Source organism: Pterocles gutturalis, unplaced genomic scaffold, assembly GCF_000699245.1.
Source record: "Pterocles gutturalis isolate BGI_N339 unplaced genomic scaffold, ASM69924v1 scaffold40784, whole genome shotgun sequence".
NCBI classification, from domain to species: domain Eukaryota; kingdom Metazoa; phylum Chordata; class Aves; order Pterocliformes; family Pteroclidae; genus Pterocles; species Pterocles gutturalis.
In genome coordinates, this window is record NW_010137147.1 from 2,233 (window position 1) to 15,745 (window position 13,513).

The following is a 13,513-nucleotide window of genomic DNA, read 5'->3' on the forward strand; positions in this document are numbered from 1 at the left end:
ATGATACTGGAGTTGAGAGGGAGCAGCGATACATAACTACGGGGCAAAGCAGCATGCCAGGCTGCTGGTCCCTGTTCTGCCAGCATTTCTGTGATGGCCAAGCTGCCTCTGAGCTGTCCTGTCCTCACAGACTTCTCATGGGCAGCAGGACCCTCTGCTCTTCTTGAACTTGCAGGCAGCCTTGGGTTCTGCTTTGTCTCAGTGTGTGACTGCACTTGAGGCCAAGTGTTTCCTGCAGCTGATGTAGGTGAGGGTGGTTTCCATGCTGTTGAAACGCAAGAGTTTGTACCTAGCTACCAGGTGTAAGAGCAGCTTGGTTTCAGATTAATGTGCTTGGTCATGTTGAATGCCTTTTGATTCTTTCGAAGAGGTACAAACCCTTATTTTGAAATGCATATTGGTTTTAAAACCTGTTTATTTTGCGTTGTTGTTAACTTGTTTGAGGTTTAATCAGAAGTCCCAAGAGCTTCAAGTGAGGGACTTGGTGTGAACTCCTGTCTCCTTTAGAAAAGGATGTCTAATTGTAAAGAACAGGCTAAAATTGTGCCCTGCAGTGGCATAGAAAACAATAGCAAATCGCAGTTTTCTGACTTTCCGCCCCCACTTTTGTGACTTTAGGCTGTGTGAGGCTGACAGCACATTATCAGGTCAGCTTGCAGCTCATACATTTGCAAGCTCTTGTTATTTTAAGAGTGTTACCAGAGCTGCGTTTAAAATAACCTCCCCAGCTAAACTCATGTGCTAGAGGGATGATGAGCGCACCCAGTCCTTTCCCGTTAGAAACAGGTCTGCAAGGAGCTGCCACGCTGCTGTTACACGAGCACACGCCACAGGGAGGCTTGGGCTGGAAGATGCTCCCTTCTTCCACTGACGCTTAGTGGGGCATGCATAGGCTGGGGTGCGTGGTGGCCCCTGCACACCTGTGGTGTGACATTTGTAAAGGCTGTGGCAGCGCTCCAGCTGACGTCCTGGAACTTGTGAGCAGGCTGTGCAATAATAAAAGGTGCTAACGAAATAATTGTGAGTGCAGCTGTATGGTCACTCCAAGTGTGACAACTTTGGCCTCTATATTTATTGTGTGCCAATAAGTCCAAGCCAAAATCCATTAATTACTAGTAATGATGTTTGGGTTTGACTTCCAGCCCTGCCAGTTTGCCCTTGGCTTTTCCCAGCTCATGTTTCTACCATAAAATTTCCAAGTGTAGTTTTATTGCTGTTGGGAGCAGCAGAGCAGACTCCAGCTCCTTTGCCGTAGGGTTGGGTTGGCAGAACTAGGGATTGCATCAAGCTGTGACCTTCTTCCACCCCAAAACTCTGCCCCTGCCTCTGAGCTCCTGTGTCTCCCCAGGGAAACAGCAGTTGTTACTAGCTGTCGGCTAGCACAGTCCTTGCCTGGAAGCTGTACAAAAGGCTCTGCCACTTCCCTCCACAGCTGCTGTTTCCAGTGCACCCCTGCCCTGTGCTGGCCCAGCCACTTCTGTGGCTCCGTGGCAAAATCACTCTGGAGAGGGGCAGGCTCAGTGTGTTCTTCCTCTGCTTCTGTGGGACTGCGGACCAGCCCTGGCTGAGCAGGCGGTGGTGGCTGAGGCCATGCCGTGGCCAGACCTCCACCCTGGTAGCCCTGGCTGCTGGTGGTACCCTCATGCCTGTGCTCGTCACATCTGTGCCACTGTTGTCACTTCCTCCAGAGCAGGGTCACACTGGGTTTCTGCTGGCATACTCATGCCTGTGTCTAAGCCGGCTGTAGGATTCACATTCCTTGTTACAGCTTCATTAGGCCAAATTACTTTTATTTTTATAGCAGGATGATCCACTGATAGCTGTAAAGCCCCATGGAGATGAGGCACAGGTGGCTTTCACTGCAGGATGGTTTTGCAAGGTCATTCACAGCCGGGTGAGAGCGCAGGCGATGGCCAAGCTGTCAGCGCGTGCAGTGACACTGCAGTGACAGTCCCCTCCAGGTAGGGATGTCAGGGACTCTTTTATTCAACTCCTTGTGTTTTTATTTCACTTCACATCTATGTTCGCTACTGTGCTAGGGTCGTGTTGTGGTTTGAGCACGCTTGCGACCTGGGTGCATCTGTGGGGTGGCATGTGGAAGCCAAGCTTCACTCGCTTGTTTACTGGGAGAAATGCGAGCCAGGCGGGTGGTGGCATCTGAGCCACAGCCTCTTCGCTCTGTGCTAATCGCTGTGAATGTCACAACATGGCTGGGTTTGCTGCTGGACACAGATCAGGTAGCGATCAGATAGTGCAGTACAGCTCAGTTGCATATGGCGTGTGGGATTCCCGTCCCCAGCACTTGGAGCCTCTCTGGGCTGCAGCTCGCAGAGGGGTGCAGCCACTGCTGTGTCCTCATCAGGAGCACTCGCATGACGGTGCAAGTGCCAACGAGCAGTGCAGCTGTGGGCAAGGAGCAGACCTGACCCCTTCCATACTGGTGAGTTTGGCAGGACAGCAGCTCTCCTTGAGGACATATAGCTCCTATGGGATCCTGTGTGGGATGTTCCCACCTCATATATCCTGTGGTTGGGATGCTGCTGACCTGATCTGTGCTGGAGACTGGGGACCTGATTTGCAGACTGAGAAGGTCTGTGCAGGGTGTAGGTCTGTCTGACCCAGCCCTGTGGTGGGGGTGAGCCACTGTCATGGTGTTACAGGGCAACCCTGGTGTCTATCTAGCTACTGACTGCTGTAGCCCTGGCTTAATTTTCAAGTGAGAAAGGAGTGGGTGTGTGTATTGCAAGAGAATTAAGAGCCTGATGGTTGATGCTCTGCTTATCCTTCTTTTTATACTTTTTTTTTTTTTTAAACATGGAAGCTTGTGAGAGCTGGAAGGTGGAAGAGCAAGCCAGCCAGCCTACTTAGGATACAAATTCCTATCGAGGCTTTAACCAGGGCCCTCCAGGCGTGTGTTAAAGCAAGACAAATACCTGGCACATGGTTTGTTTTCTCTTTCACATTTCCCCAGGCAAAAGAATCTTAAAGTTGTGGTGCAATAGTTTGTTTTAGCAGGATTCAGACACCTACGTCTGCAGCTATGTGGTCTGCCAGTTGCTCCATGCAAGAGTCTCTTCTGTAGGACTGCCATGGGGAGGAACGTGTGTGTGTGGTACTGCCAGTCTCTGCTGGAAACTGAGGTGTTGATGTTAGAACAGCCCTGCATTTGCTCCTTGCTGCCTTTTCAGTCCTGAGCTCTTTAGGATGACCTCAGCCCTCACTGAGCTTTTCTGTGGGGTTACAGAAATGCGAAACTTGTTAATTTTAAAAGCAAAGGCTGAGGTTCTCGCCTAGTTATGTGACCTTGGGAGCTGAAGCTTTAAGGAGTGGGGAGAAGAAAAAAAAGCAGACGTTTTGGGGGCTTGTGGTGCAGTCAGCAGGTCTGGTGGTGGAGTGCTTGGTGCAGTTTGGAGATACAGACCCGTGGGAGTGGGCTCTGGCTGTCGTGGCGGGCAGGCAGGCAACCTCTCCTTACATCTGGGGCTGTTGTGCTGGGTCTGCTGCCCCACAGCCCTGGCTGGGAGCCAGGCACCCTTGCACGTTTGCAGGGTACAAGCTATCCTGTGGATGGCACTTTTCCCAGGGTCCCTTGCATCCTCTAGTTTCATGTGAGATACTAGCTCTTCCTTTAACTTGGTCCCAGGAGACCCTTGGGGAGTCATGATTTTTCATCCCGCAGGGAAAGCTCGCCCTGCTTCCCTCCTGGCGCACTGGGCTGGGTGCTTTGCCCTGCTGGGATGACAGCGCCTCTCATGCTGTTGTCTTGTTTCAGGCCAGGAAGGATGCTGCTGTAGGTGACTGACTCGCTCATGTTTTGTGCGCTATGGCTCTACATGGCCTCTGCAGGACCAGAATGCGGTGATCTGTGCCCCAAACAGGAGAAGAGCATCAGGCTGGGGTCAGGCACCCTTCCAACAGGGAGAACTCGGCCACTCCAAGCTGCTCAGCAGCAGGCAAAACCCATCTGGAATTTAGAGAAGAAGTATGTGAATGTTTTCCAGGATTGCAGCCTGCTGCCCTCAGGGATCCCTCTGCAGCAATCCCGCTTTCTGTGCCCACCATTGCTACACCACGTACACCCCAGTGAAGACACCCTCCCGAGCCTGCCCTTGGCCCAGCCCTGCCTGGACCTGGGCGGGAGCACTCTGCTCTATCGACGCTCCTGCCTTGGACACAAGCCCTATGGGTTTCCTTTCCGAAGCCCCCCAGACACCAGCTCTGCCACGGGAAGGGTGATGTCTTCCTCACTGATGGAGCCCTGCCTGCTGCCTGTCGTGGCAGAGGAGCACTCTGGGACTGGGGCCAAAGGCTGTGCCGTCAGCTCAAGTCATCAGCCTTCCAGCTCCTATAGACCAGTGCTCAATAACAGCTCCCTCCCACGGCCTAGCAATGCTAAAGTGCCTTTGCTGCAGAAACAAGAGATTAAGAAGGTGAAAAACATCCACAGCTTCTCTTCTACCTTGTGGCCCCGCGCTGGGAATGATGGAGACAGCTCCACTGGCAGCTTGGTCAAAGGAGCAGTGAAAAGCAGCAACCTTGTGTTGGAGCAAACTGCGGTCCCCTCCCTGACCCTTGTGCCCAGTGGTGTGATCCTCAGGAAGGACTGGTGCTCACGGGAGGACGCTGAGAGGAGAGCACGCAGCTTAAAAGAGAAGGAGACAGAGGTCAGCCTCACAGAGGCTGTGCAGCAGCTAGCTGCCACACACAATGGCTTTGGATGTGACGTCGAAAGCTCTGGCCTTACAAATGTGGGCAGCCTGTCCAACTGGAACAGCAAGTGGGGACAGCACATTGTAGCGCAGCTCACCCCAGAAGAAACCATTGCTCCTCTGAACTTGGAGCTGGGTAGCCATTGCCTTAACGGTAACTCGAGCCTTACAGGCACCAATGGTGCCGTTGTCTGCACTAAGCGTATCAGCGTCCATCTCCTGGCCTCACGAGCTGACTTTCCTGACTGCAGTGCTGACTACCAGCTTGTGAACATCTCGAGCCTGTGCGGTGGGGACGGGGTGACGAGAGCAGAGCCTCCACACCTCACTGCTGTCTCTGAAGTGGCAACTCAGATGTCTGCCATCCAACTGGAGAAAGAGGAGAAACGGACCCAGGCTGTGCTCCCGGGAAAGCTTGAGTAAATAGAGATGGGAAAAGGAGGGAGGCTGTGGTGGGCTGGTCTGGTCTGGGCTGGCCATTGTGTCTGTGTGTGTTGGGAGAGGATGCACTGTGGGCACTATGGGAGTGGCCATGAGAATACCCATGGGCTGTGTCCCTGAGCAAAACCCATCTGCAGCATCCTGGTGTGGGGAGAGCCTTCCTGCCACTCCCAGCGTGATGCAGGCACTTGGGGTGGCTTTGAGCCCTTCTACCTTCTCCTTCAGCCACAGTGTGGAATTGCTGCCTGACATTTCTAGCTTGCTCCCCACACAGTCATGGAGCCCTGCTTGCTGTGGCAGGCCCTGCGTGTATTTTGGGTGTTCGTCAAGCCAGCTCTAGCAAAGCTTTCCTGGGCAGAGACAGGGTGCCCTGGGGCCTCTCCATCGTGCTGGCTTGGGATGAGTGCTTGTATGTAAGCACCAAGGAGGGCAGTGCTGTTGCTCCCCGCCCACGTTATCTCACACTGCATCGTGGGCTTCTGGGCTTTTTGGCCCCAGAAAGCATGTGCCACTCCTTTTGATGTGATGTCCTTTGTCCCAGAGTCACTGCTGAGCAGTTGCCACTGGAGCTGAGCCATCCCCAGAACGAAGCAGAGGAAGAACTTCCTGATGGCCTGGACGAGAGCTGCAATGAGGAAGAAGATGAGGACAGTGAGTGCTGTGTCCCTGGGGAGGGCTGTGCTCCGTGCCTAGAGGTGGGGAGTGTGGGGGCCGTCTGGGGAGCTGGGGTTGAGCACAGCTGCCCTTCTGTTTTACATTTATGCTGTAATTTCAGGATGACCTAGCGATTGTGCTGAACCCAAATGCAATTTAGCAGCAAGGATGAACTGCATGGGTTCCTCTGGGGAGAGATCTAGGGTTCACCACTGTCCTGCTCCAAAACTTACCCATCTTCTTCCTGTGCAGGGCTGTCAGCTCCACCCCCTGCCTGGCCTTTTATGCCACCAATTAGTGGGCAAAATCCAGGATCCAAGGATTCAGGGAACTTGGGAAGGGTCTGTCCCCTGACATTTTTGTTTTCTCTCTTCCCTTCTTAACTCTTTGTGCATTCACTCACTGCAGATACAAAACTTGAGTCTGTCCCCTCCTGCAGGTGACTCGGATGCTTCTTCTGTCGCTGGCATGTCATCCAGTGGCTCTGTGGCTCTTGTATCCAGGTTAGTAGCTGTAGATAGTGCACTGAACTTGGCATCTTTGTCCAAAGTTGTCCATCTTTACCCTCCCTGATGGCAGAGGAGAGCTGTAGCATGTGGGGGAGTGGAGTGAAGGTAGCAACAGGCTTCCCAACCAAAATGAGCTTCCTTGCTACCCTGCAGACCAAAGCTACTTCCCTTGTACAGACAGCAGCCTGCAAAGTGCTGAGGGTGTATCCACCTCAGCAAAACAGGGGTCTTAATTTCACTGCCACTGCCAGTTGCTGGGTTAGGTTTACAGGATTAAATTGTGCTCTTGCAGATGAAGCAGAGTGGAGGCATCCTGGGCCAGGGGTTGCAAAAACTCCTTGGGGTCTTGTGTCTCAGTATTGCATTCTAGAAACAAGTCCCAGAGCATGGGTTTTTCTTTAGCTTTTGGAATGAGGTTTCTCTGGGCAGGATTGGTCAGCCTGTTGTCATCCGAGCCCTGCCTCTGTGACTCCTGGCAGACCTTTCTGGGGCTTTTTCTTGCCCATCCATCAGTGGGAGCTGGTCCTGGTAGCTGTGCTGCCCCTTGCACCAGGGCTGCCTTGGGCTTTGCTGTCTGCCCAACACCTTGCTGCTTTGCATCACGCCATAACTCACTTGCGAGATGAGGAAGGCTTCCTGCAAGCCAGTGTTGAACCTCAGGGTGCTGCAGGGCTCTGGGTGTGCATGTGTGGTTGTGAAAGTCCTGTAGAGGTGACATAAATTGGACCAGCAGCTGTTTCTGGCAGGACGTGGCTGGGGGCAGATGGGGGGAAGCAGCTCCTGGGGTCGATGTGTTGTGGTTCCTTTTCTTTTGGTGCTCTTTGTTCTGTAGTGGGTTGCTCTGGTGTGGCTTCTTCCACTGGCTGCAGTGACATATAGTTGAATATATGTTCATTATAAACTCTGCTTTTAGCATCATCACAACCTTAATAAATATGTTATAAATTCTATCCTTCCTCCCAGGTGTTAAGGATTGCTGTGGTAAGAAGGTGTATATACACTCGGTTAAACTCCAGCCCTCTTCCCTGCAACACACCAAAACCAAGAGGGTTACAACAGCTGAATCCTGTGTGCATTACAACCTCCACCCCTTGTTCCTGTGGACTAGTTTAGGGTTTGTCATCTAACAGACTCCACCCCTTGCTCTGGCAAAACACAAAACCCATGGGGTTTACGCCACTTGCCCTGTGCATTCATTGCAAGCTCGCCCCCTCATTGCTGCAGAGCGGGTTACCGACCTTAGTGCCCATTGCTTGCACCGCACTGCAATGATGCAAATTCCCAATATCAGTATCAAGGCTCCTTCCGGCTTCCCCTTTCCTCCCTCTGCTACTTTTCACCTTTAGTCACCTGCCTACAACTTATCTCTCCTAGGAATTGCACTGAGTGCCTGGCCCAGCCCGCTGAGGCTCAGGAGAAAGCGCTCAAACCAGCTCTTGTCTGCAGTTTATTCCCAAATGTGCCTCCAACTATCTACTTCGGTACTCGAGATGAGACAGGTGAGCTGGGATCTGTTGCCATGCAAAGTGAGAGCAGCCAGCCCATTATTAGCAAGCAGCGGTGCCAGCACACAGCCAGGATCTGACTGGCACTGGCTCCCCTTCATCATTCCCATGATGAGACCTAGCACTGCTGTAGCTCCAAAGGGCTGGAGTAAAATGATGGCTGCTCCTGCAGCCTGGGGCATGAGTCAGGCTGCCACCAAATGTTCCATTGTCCTGGATCTCCCTCAGCCATGGGGTCTTCTGCTCCATGCTAGTTCTGCAAAGGGGGCTACAGACTCTCCTCTGAAGGCCTGGTGCCTGTGCAGCTAAACACAAGAATTTTCCTGGTTGCAGCTGTAGAAAATGGTGGTATTGTGTTTGTTTTCCTTGTGTCCTTATCTTTTTGCCTTCCTAGTGCAAAAGCTGCCTTGGGAGCAGAGGAAGCTGCTGCGATGGAAAATGTGCACAGTCACACCGAACATAGTGAAGCAAACTGTTGCCAGATCCCACTTCAGAGTCAGCAAAAGTAAGTTGTGGGAGGCTGGCAGCATGTGACATGCATGCCCTGTCCTCCCTCGCCTCCAGCCCGTGGGCTAGAGAATGCAGACTGCCTGTGAAGAGCAGAGCAGGAGCGATACAGGTTCAGCACTGTGGGATGCTTGGTTTCTTTTTCTGCATGTCCAACCTGCAATATCTGAGCTCTGAGGGTCCTGGCAGGGCCTGATCTCCCTCTTGGCTTGTCCTGGCATGGACTGCAAGGACTTACTCCTGGGTTGTCAGGAGCTAGGGCAGCATGTGGGGCAGCAGAGCTGTGCTCTGGCTTGTTTGAGCTGTGCCTCTAGATGGTGCTGCCACTCCTAGGAGGCTGGCACTCATCTGGTGCCAAGCCCAGAACCGCTGTCCTTTGTCCCCATGTACTGAGGAGGAAGCCATCCTCTCTGACCAGAGCCAGAGAGTTTTTGGGGTTGGGATCATGTAGCTGAAGAGATGTGTAGGAGAGGCCTGGGGCTGGAGAAGCACTGAACATTTGCAGCTGTGATCCATACCCTGGAGTGTGATCTCCCAGTGGTACTTACAGGGCTCCTGCGCACATCAGGGGGCCTCTGCACAGACTATTTTGGGGCTATAATGGGACAAGCAGGGCACAGCAAGACCTAGGAAGTCTTGCAATCCTATGTGTCCCTCTGCAGTGCAGCACTGTTTAGCCAACTGCTAAATTCACCTGCTGTAAAGCAGGGAAGTCAGGGTGTTGGGGGATTAAAGCCATTCCTTTGACCATGTGTCTGCCCACGTCCCTGCAACAATCCAGTTTGCAAGGATATGAGCCCCTTGGTTAACTGGATCCCACCCACAGCCCTTGGTTCGACAGCTATGAGTGCTTTGTTCTATTGCTGTGCAGCATCCCTGCCTCACTTCTGCTAGCCCCAGGATATGAGGTGCTGGTGGGTTGAGAGGGCGCTGTGGGTGACAGGGTACTTGGTCATGGACCTTTCTGTTTACCTTTAGAAAGCAACGACTGGCTGGGCTGCTGGGGCCACCACATGAAATCCTCCGGCTTCAGAGCCATCAGGGAGCACCAGAAGGTAGGGGATGTTTTGGGCTGATCTCCACGATGTGCCTGGAGAGTGTGTTGGGAGCAGTTTGGGTGCCCCTCTCTTCAGGGCCAGGTGTTTGCTGTGCAGACTGTCCCTGCAGTGTCCCTTCCAGAGCATGGCAGCTGGCAAGATGAGCCCAAGAGACAGGCACAGCTGGGTGAGCATCCCCACTGTGAGGGTGGCTCTCGTACAGACTGAGGCTGTAGCCAAGCCATGTTCACTTGTGAGCTTGTCTAAATTCAGTCATTGTTGCTTAAAGCGGTCCTTCCTCTGGCAGAACTGAGCGATAGGGCTAGTGCTGTCCCTGTCAGTGCATCCAGAAGAAAATGCACCTGATTGAGATCGGGGTCAGGAGTGGCTGAAAGCTTGGGGAATGTGCAAGGGACCAGAGTTTTGATATCTGTCACACATATGTGTATATTCTAGAGAGCCATGATGCACTAAACTGCTTGGCCTTGAGGCAGCATCCAGGGTTGGAAGCTAGCAGACTTCAGCCCTGATCCTGTCCCCAGAGATTGTGCTGCACGACAGGACTCTGGCATATAGTTTAGAAACAAGTGGGAATCCACTGGGGTGGAGGATACTGACAGGGAGCTCAAAGGCTGAGAGTTAGTGCCCTGCAGCTGCTCAGACATCAGAAGTGATGAGGTGGCAGCTACTGGCTTTGTAGCCGGTGTGGGTCACTGTGCAGGTGTTTGTCCCTGCAAAGCTTCAGGAGCGGGTGAGTCTTGTCTTGGTGCAGTCCTGGAAGGGGAGCAAGGAGCATTACTGTGCACTGTGTTCAGAAAGGATGTATTCTGTGGCCAGGGAGCAGCAAGGGGTGGGCAGGGAGCTGGGGAAGCAGGGAGACCTCACAGCATCTGGGTTCCTTTCCAGCTAAACCACTTCCCTGGTTCATTTCAAATTGGGAGAAAGGACCGTCTATGGCGCAACCTGTTGAAGATGCAGGCTCGCTGTGGGAAGAAGGAGTTTAACTTCTTCCCCCAGTCCTTCATCCTGCCCCAGGACATCAAGTTACTCAGGAAAGCGTGGGAGGAAGGAGCTAGCCGCCAGAAATGGATTGTGAAACCAGTAAGCACAAAGCAGAGCTCAATCCTCTCTCCCATGGTAGCTGCAGGGAGAAGATCTGATCTGTTATTGTTTGTGTTTTGCAGCCAGCATCAGCAAGAGGCATTGGTATCCAGGTCATCCACAAATGGAGCCAGCTCCCCAAAAGGAGGCCGCTGCTGGTACAGAGGTGGGTGAAGGAAAACAAGGTTGACACACAGCCTGGGACCTCCTAGTGTCCAGTCTCTTTGTCCAGGTCTGGGCATCTGCCACTGTGTGGCAGAGCAGAAGCACCTGATTTGCGTCTGGAAACTTCTCAGCTGCCTGGGTGTAATGCTGCTGCTGGAAGTCTGGCTCCATCAGCTGCAGCTGAGCTTACTGGAGTGCTGCTGCCTATGTGTAGGTTTTTGAGGTCTCAGGTACAAACTGGCTCCATGGGCTTTCTGGAGCTTCTGTCTGGCAGGTGATCCAGCTTAATCTCTGCTCTGATCTGGCTCCCATTGCTTTGTACTCTGAGATTTGGCATCTTTGGAAGCAAACAAAACTTATCCAGTGCCCACAAGCACAGTGGGAAGAGAAGTCCCAGGAAAGAGGTGGCAATTGTCAGACTTTTTCTTATCCAAGTTAGAATGGGGCAATAAGAGCCTCTGTGTGTGTGGATGTTGGTCAAAGGGTTTTCTGGAAAGAACAGGATTTTCAGAGTCTTCTTCCCCTTCTGCAGAAAAATGGAATATAGGTCATCTTGGTTTGAGACTGCTTTCTGGGAGGGTTCTTGTGAGGGCAGGAAAACTCTCTGGTGTTTGTCAGACAGGGAACCGCTGTGTTGGCTTGTCTGTTTTTCGTTGTCCACTTCCCATGTAAAATGCTAAGCTTTCCTGTGGAAAATCATGAACTTATGGGATGAATAATCAAATTATTTGGATGAAAATTTCCAGCTGTTTCTGCTCACTGAACCAGACCATCTGTGGCCCACTGCATACTTAGATGTTCCTGAATATTGTGATTGGTCTTGTGGGTGTGGAAAAGCTACTGTGCCTTAGAGCCAGGGAAAATCTCTTCAAAATGGAACTGAGCAGAAGAGAATACTGCTCGTGTGCTGCAGGATCTCCCTATGCATGGGAAAGGTTTTTTATCTCTTGTTTTGACTCTGATGCACTTAACTTGGAAATGCTGTGCAAAAGGGCTTCTGCATTGATTCCTGGTTTTGCCAAGGCTTCTGAGGTGGGGGCTAGAGATGTTCCTGCACATGGAAATAATAATACTCCTCTGGTGCCTGCTTCCCTCTGCAGATATCTGCACAAACCCTACCTCATTGGTGGGAAGAAGTTTGACCTGAGGATCTACGTTTATGTCACTTGCTATGATCCCCTCAGGGTCTACCTGTTCAAGGATGGATTGGTTCGCTTTGCTAGCTGCAAGTAGGTTGTGTGGGAGAGGGGTGCTGGGGGGCTGCCTTAGCCCTGAGGCATGTGTGGCTGTGGTAACCACTTTGGCTGGGGCAGGAGGGAGTCATCACTCATCCCTTTTTGTAAGGACCTGCCGTGAGGGTGGGATTGCATCCCGCTGCCCCAAGGCAACCTGCTCTGTGCCTCATGCTTTGTTGTGTCAGCTCTGGGCCTGTGGGGACAGAGGGCTCCAGGCAGCTTGGGAAAGGGAGGTGGCAGGGCTAGCACATGGCCCAGAGTGGTCTGAGATGAGAACAGAGATTCTTTTTGCCCTGTGGGCCTTAGGATAACCAGTTCAAGCTCAGACTGCCTGTGGCTCTATTGTCTCCTCCAGGTACTCCTCCTCAATGAAGAGCCTCAGCAACAAGTTCATGCACTTGACGAACTACAGTGTGAACAAGAAGAACATGGAGTACAAGTCCAACTCGGATGAGACTGCTTGTCAGGGACACAAATGGTAGGTGTGCTGCTTTCAGGGCACAGGGCAGCTCTTTCTATTCCCTGTTAAGTCAGACTTTTTTCAGTATTCCTGTCCAAAACTTGAAGGTGCTTCCTGTATCATCTGCTACTGCTTGGGTAAACTGCAGGAGCAGAGTGATTTTTGGCACGGGTTAGTGTCAACGGAACCTATCTCTCTGGCTTCTGACTCATCCTGTCCGCTCCTGCTTGGGCTGTGGTTGCTGTTCATCCTGCCTGTGTCTGTGCCGTTTCCCTGCTTCCAATGCTGCTCCCATCTGTGCTCATTCATCCACCTGCCCTATTGCGGGGGTGATGGGATGTGGTTAAAGCAGAATCTGATTTTTTTGCTTTTGGAACTTGAATGGGTAATTGTGGTGCTTAAATTGGCTAGATTGGAGCTTCTGCCCATCTCACTCTTGTCTTCCCCGTGGAGGCAGAGAAAGGGACAGTCCTGGTGCAAAACAGATAATTTATGTGCTACTTGGTGTGAATAGGAGCAGCAATGCCATTTCTATGCATTTGGGGAAGAGGGCTGTAGTCTTGCAGGAATTGTTGTTCCTTGCTGTCCCATGGGTGGACTGATCCAAAGCCCCAGGCACTTGTCTCTGATTCCACAGCAGTGTTTGAACTCTTTTAAAAATAGTGCAGGGTAGAGTTCTCAATTCGTGGGCCTGGACAGGGCCACTTCACTTCAAACGGAACTGCAGAAGGTGGTTTGCTGTGGTAGGATTGCTTTCTCAGACCTGGACCTGCTGTGCAGTGGTCTGTTCCTCCACTGGGACCTTGAGAAGGGTCTGCTGTCCCCCAGCAGTTGAAATCCCATGGGGGTGGGATTGTGTGGGTTTTCAGTACCACCGTGCAAGTCAAAGCTGGCTGCTCCCACGTTGAAGAGGAGAGTGTCTGTAATCCACTCCGTCTCGTATGCAGGAAGCGTGACCTTTGGATTCCTGGCCATTAGCCACATGGTCTCACTTAAGCAACATCTGAGCATCGTTGGCTCAGCGTCAGGGTAGCTTGCAGCGCTCGGTGTGGTGTGGGAAACTCCTATAAAAGCAGAGACACTCCCCCGTACCATCTTGTTCTCCACATTTTTCAAAAAATTTTCTCCTCCCCCGAAGCCTCAGTGAAACAGCTCTAGCCAAAAAGATTTCCAGGGGTCTTGCTGGATTC

The 13,513-nt window shown here is 52.2% G+C and overlaps 1 protein-coding gene across 1 annotated transcript in view; it reads left to right on the forward strand.

Moving 5' to 3' along the window:
• The first annotated feature begins 3,833 nt into the window (after positions 1–3,833).
• TTLL4 (tubulin tyrosine ligase-like family, member 4) overlaps positions 3,834–13,513 on the forward strand; it is an 18,423-nt gene continuing 8,743 nt past the window's right edge. The window contains exons 1-10 of the mRNA XM_010082537.1: positions 3,834–5,128; positions 5,692–5,801; positions 6,244–6,307; positions 7,688–7,812; positions 8,213–8,323; positions 9,304–9,380; positions 10,269–10,463; positions 10,547–10,629; positions 11,729–11,857; positions 12,219–12,341. Of these exons, the coding sequence (XP_010080839.1) occupies positions 3,834–5,128; positions 5,692–5,801; positions 6,244–6,307; positions 7,688–7,812; positions 8,213–8,323; positions 9,304–9,380; positions 10,269–10,463; positions 10,547–10,629; positions 11,729–11,857; positions 12,219–12,341 (2,312 nt within the window). The remainder of the gene's footprint in view (positions 5,129–5,691; positions 5,802–6,243; positions 6,308–7,687; positions 7,813–8,212; positions 8,324–9,303; positions 9,381–10,268; positions 10,464–10,546; positions 10,630–11,728; positions 11,858–12,218; positions 12,342–13,513) is intronic.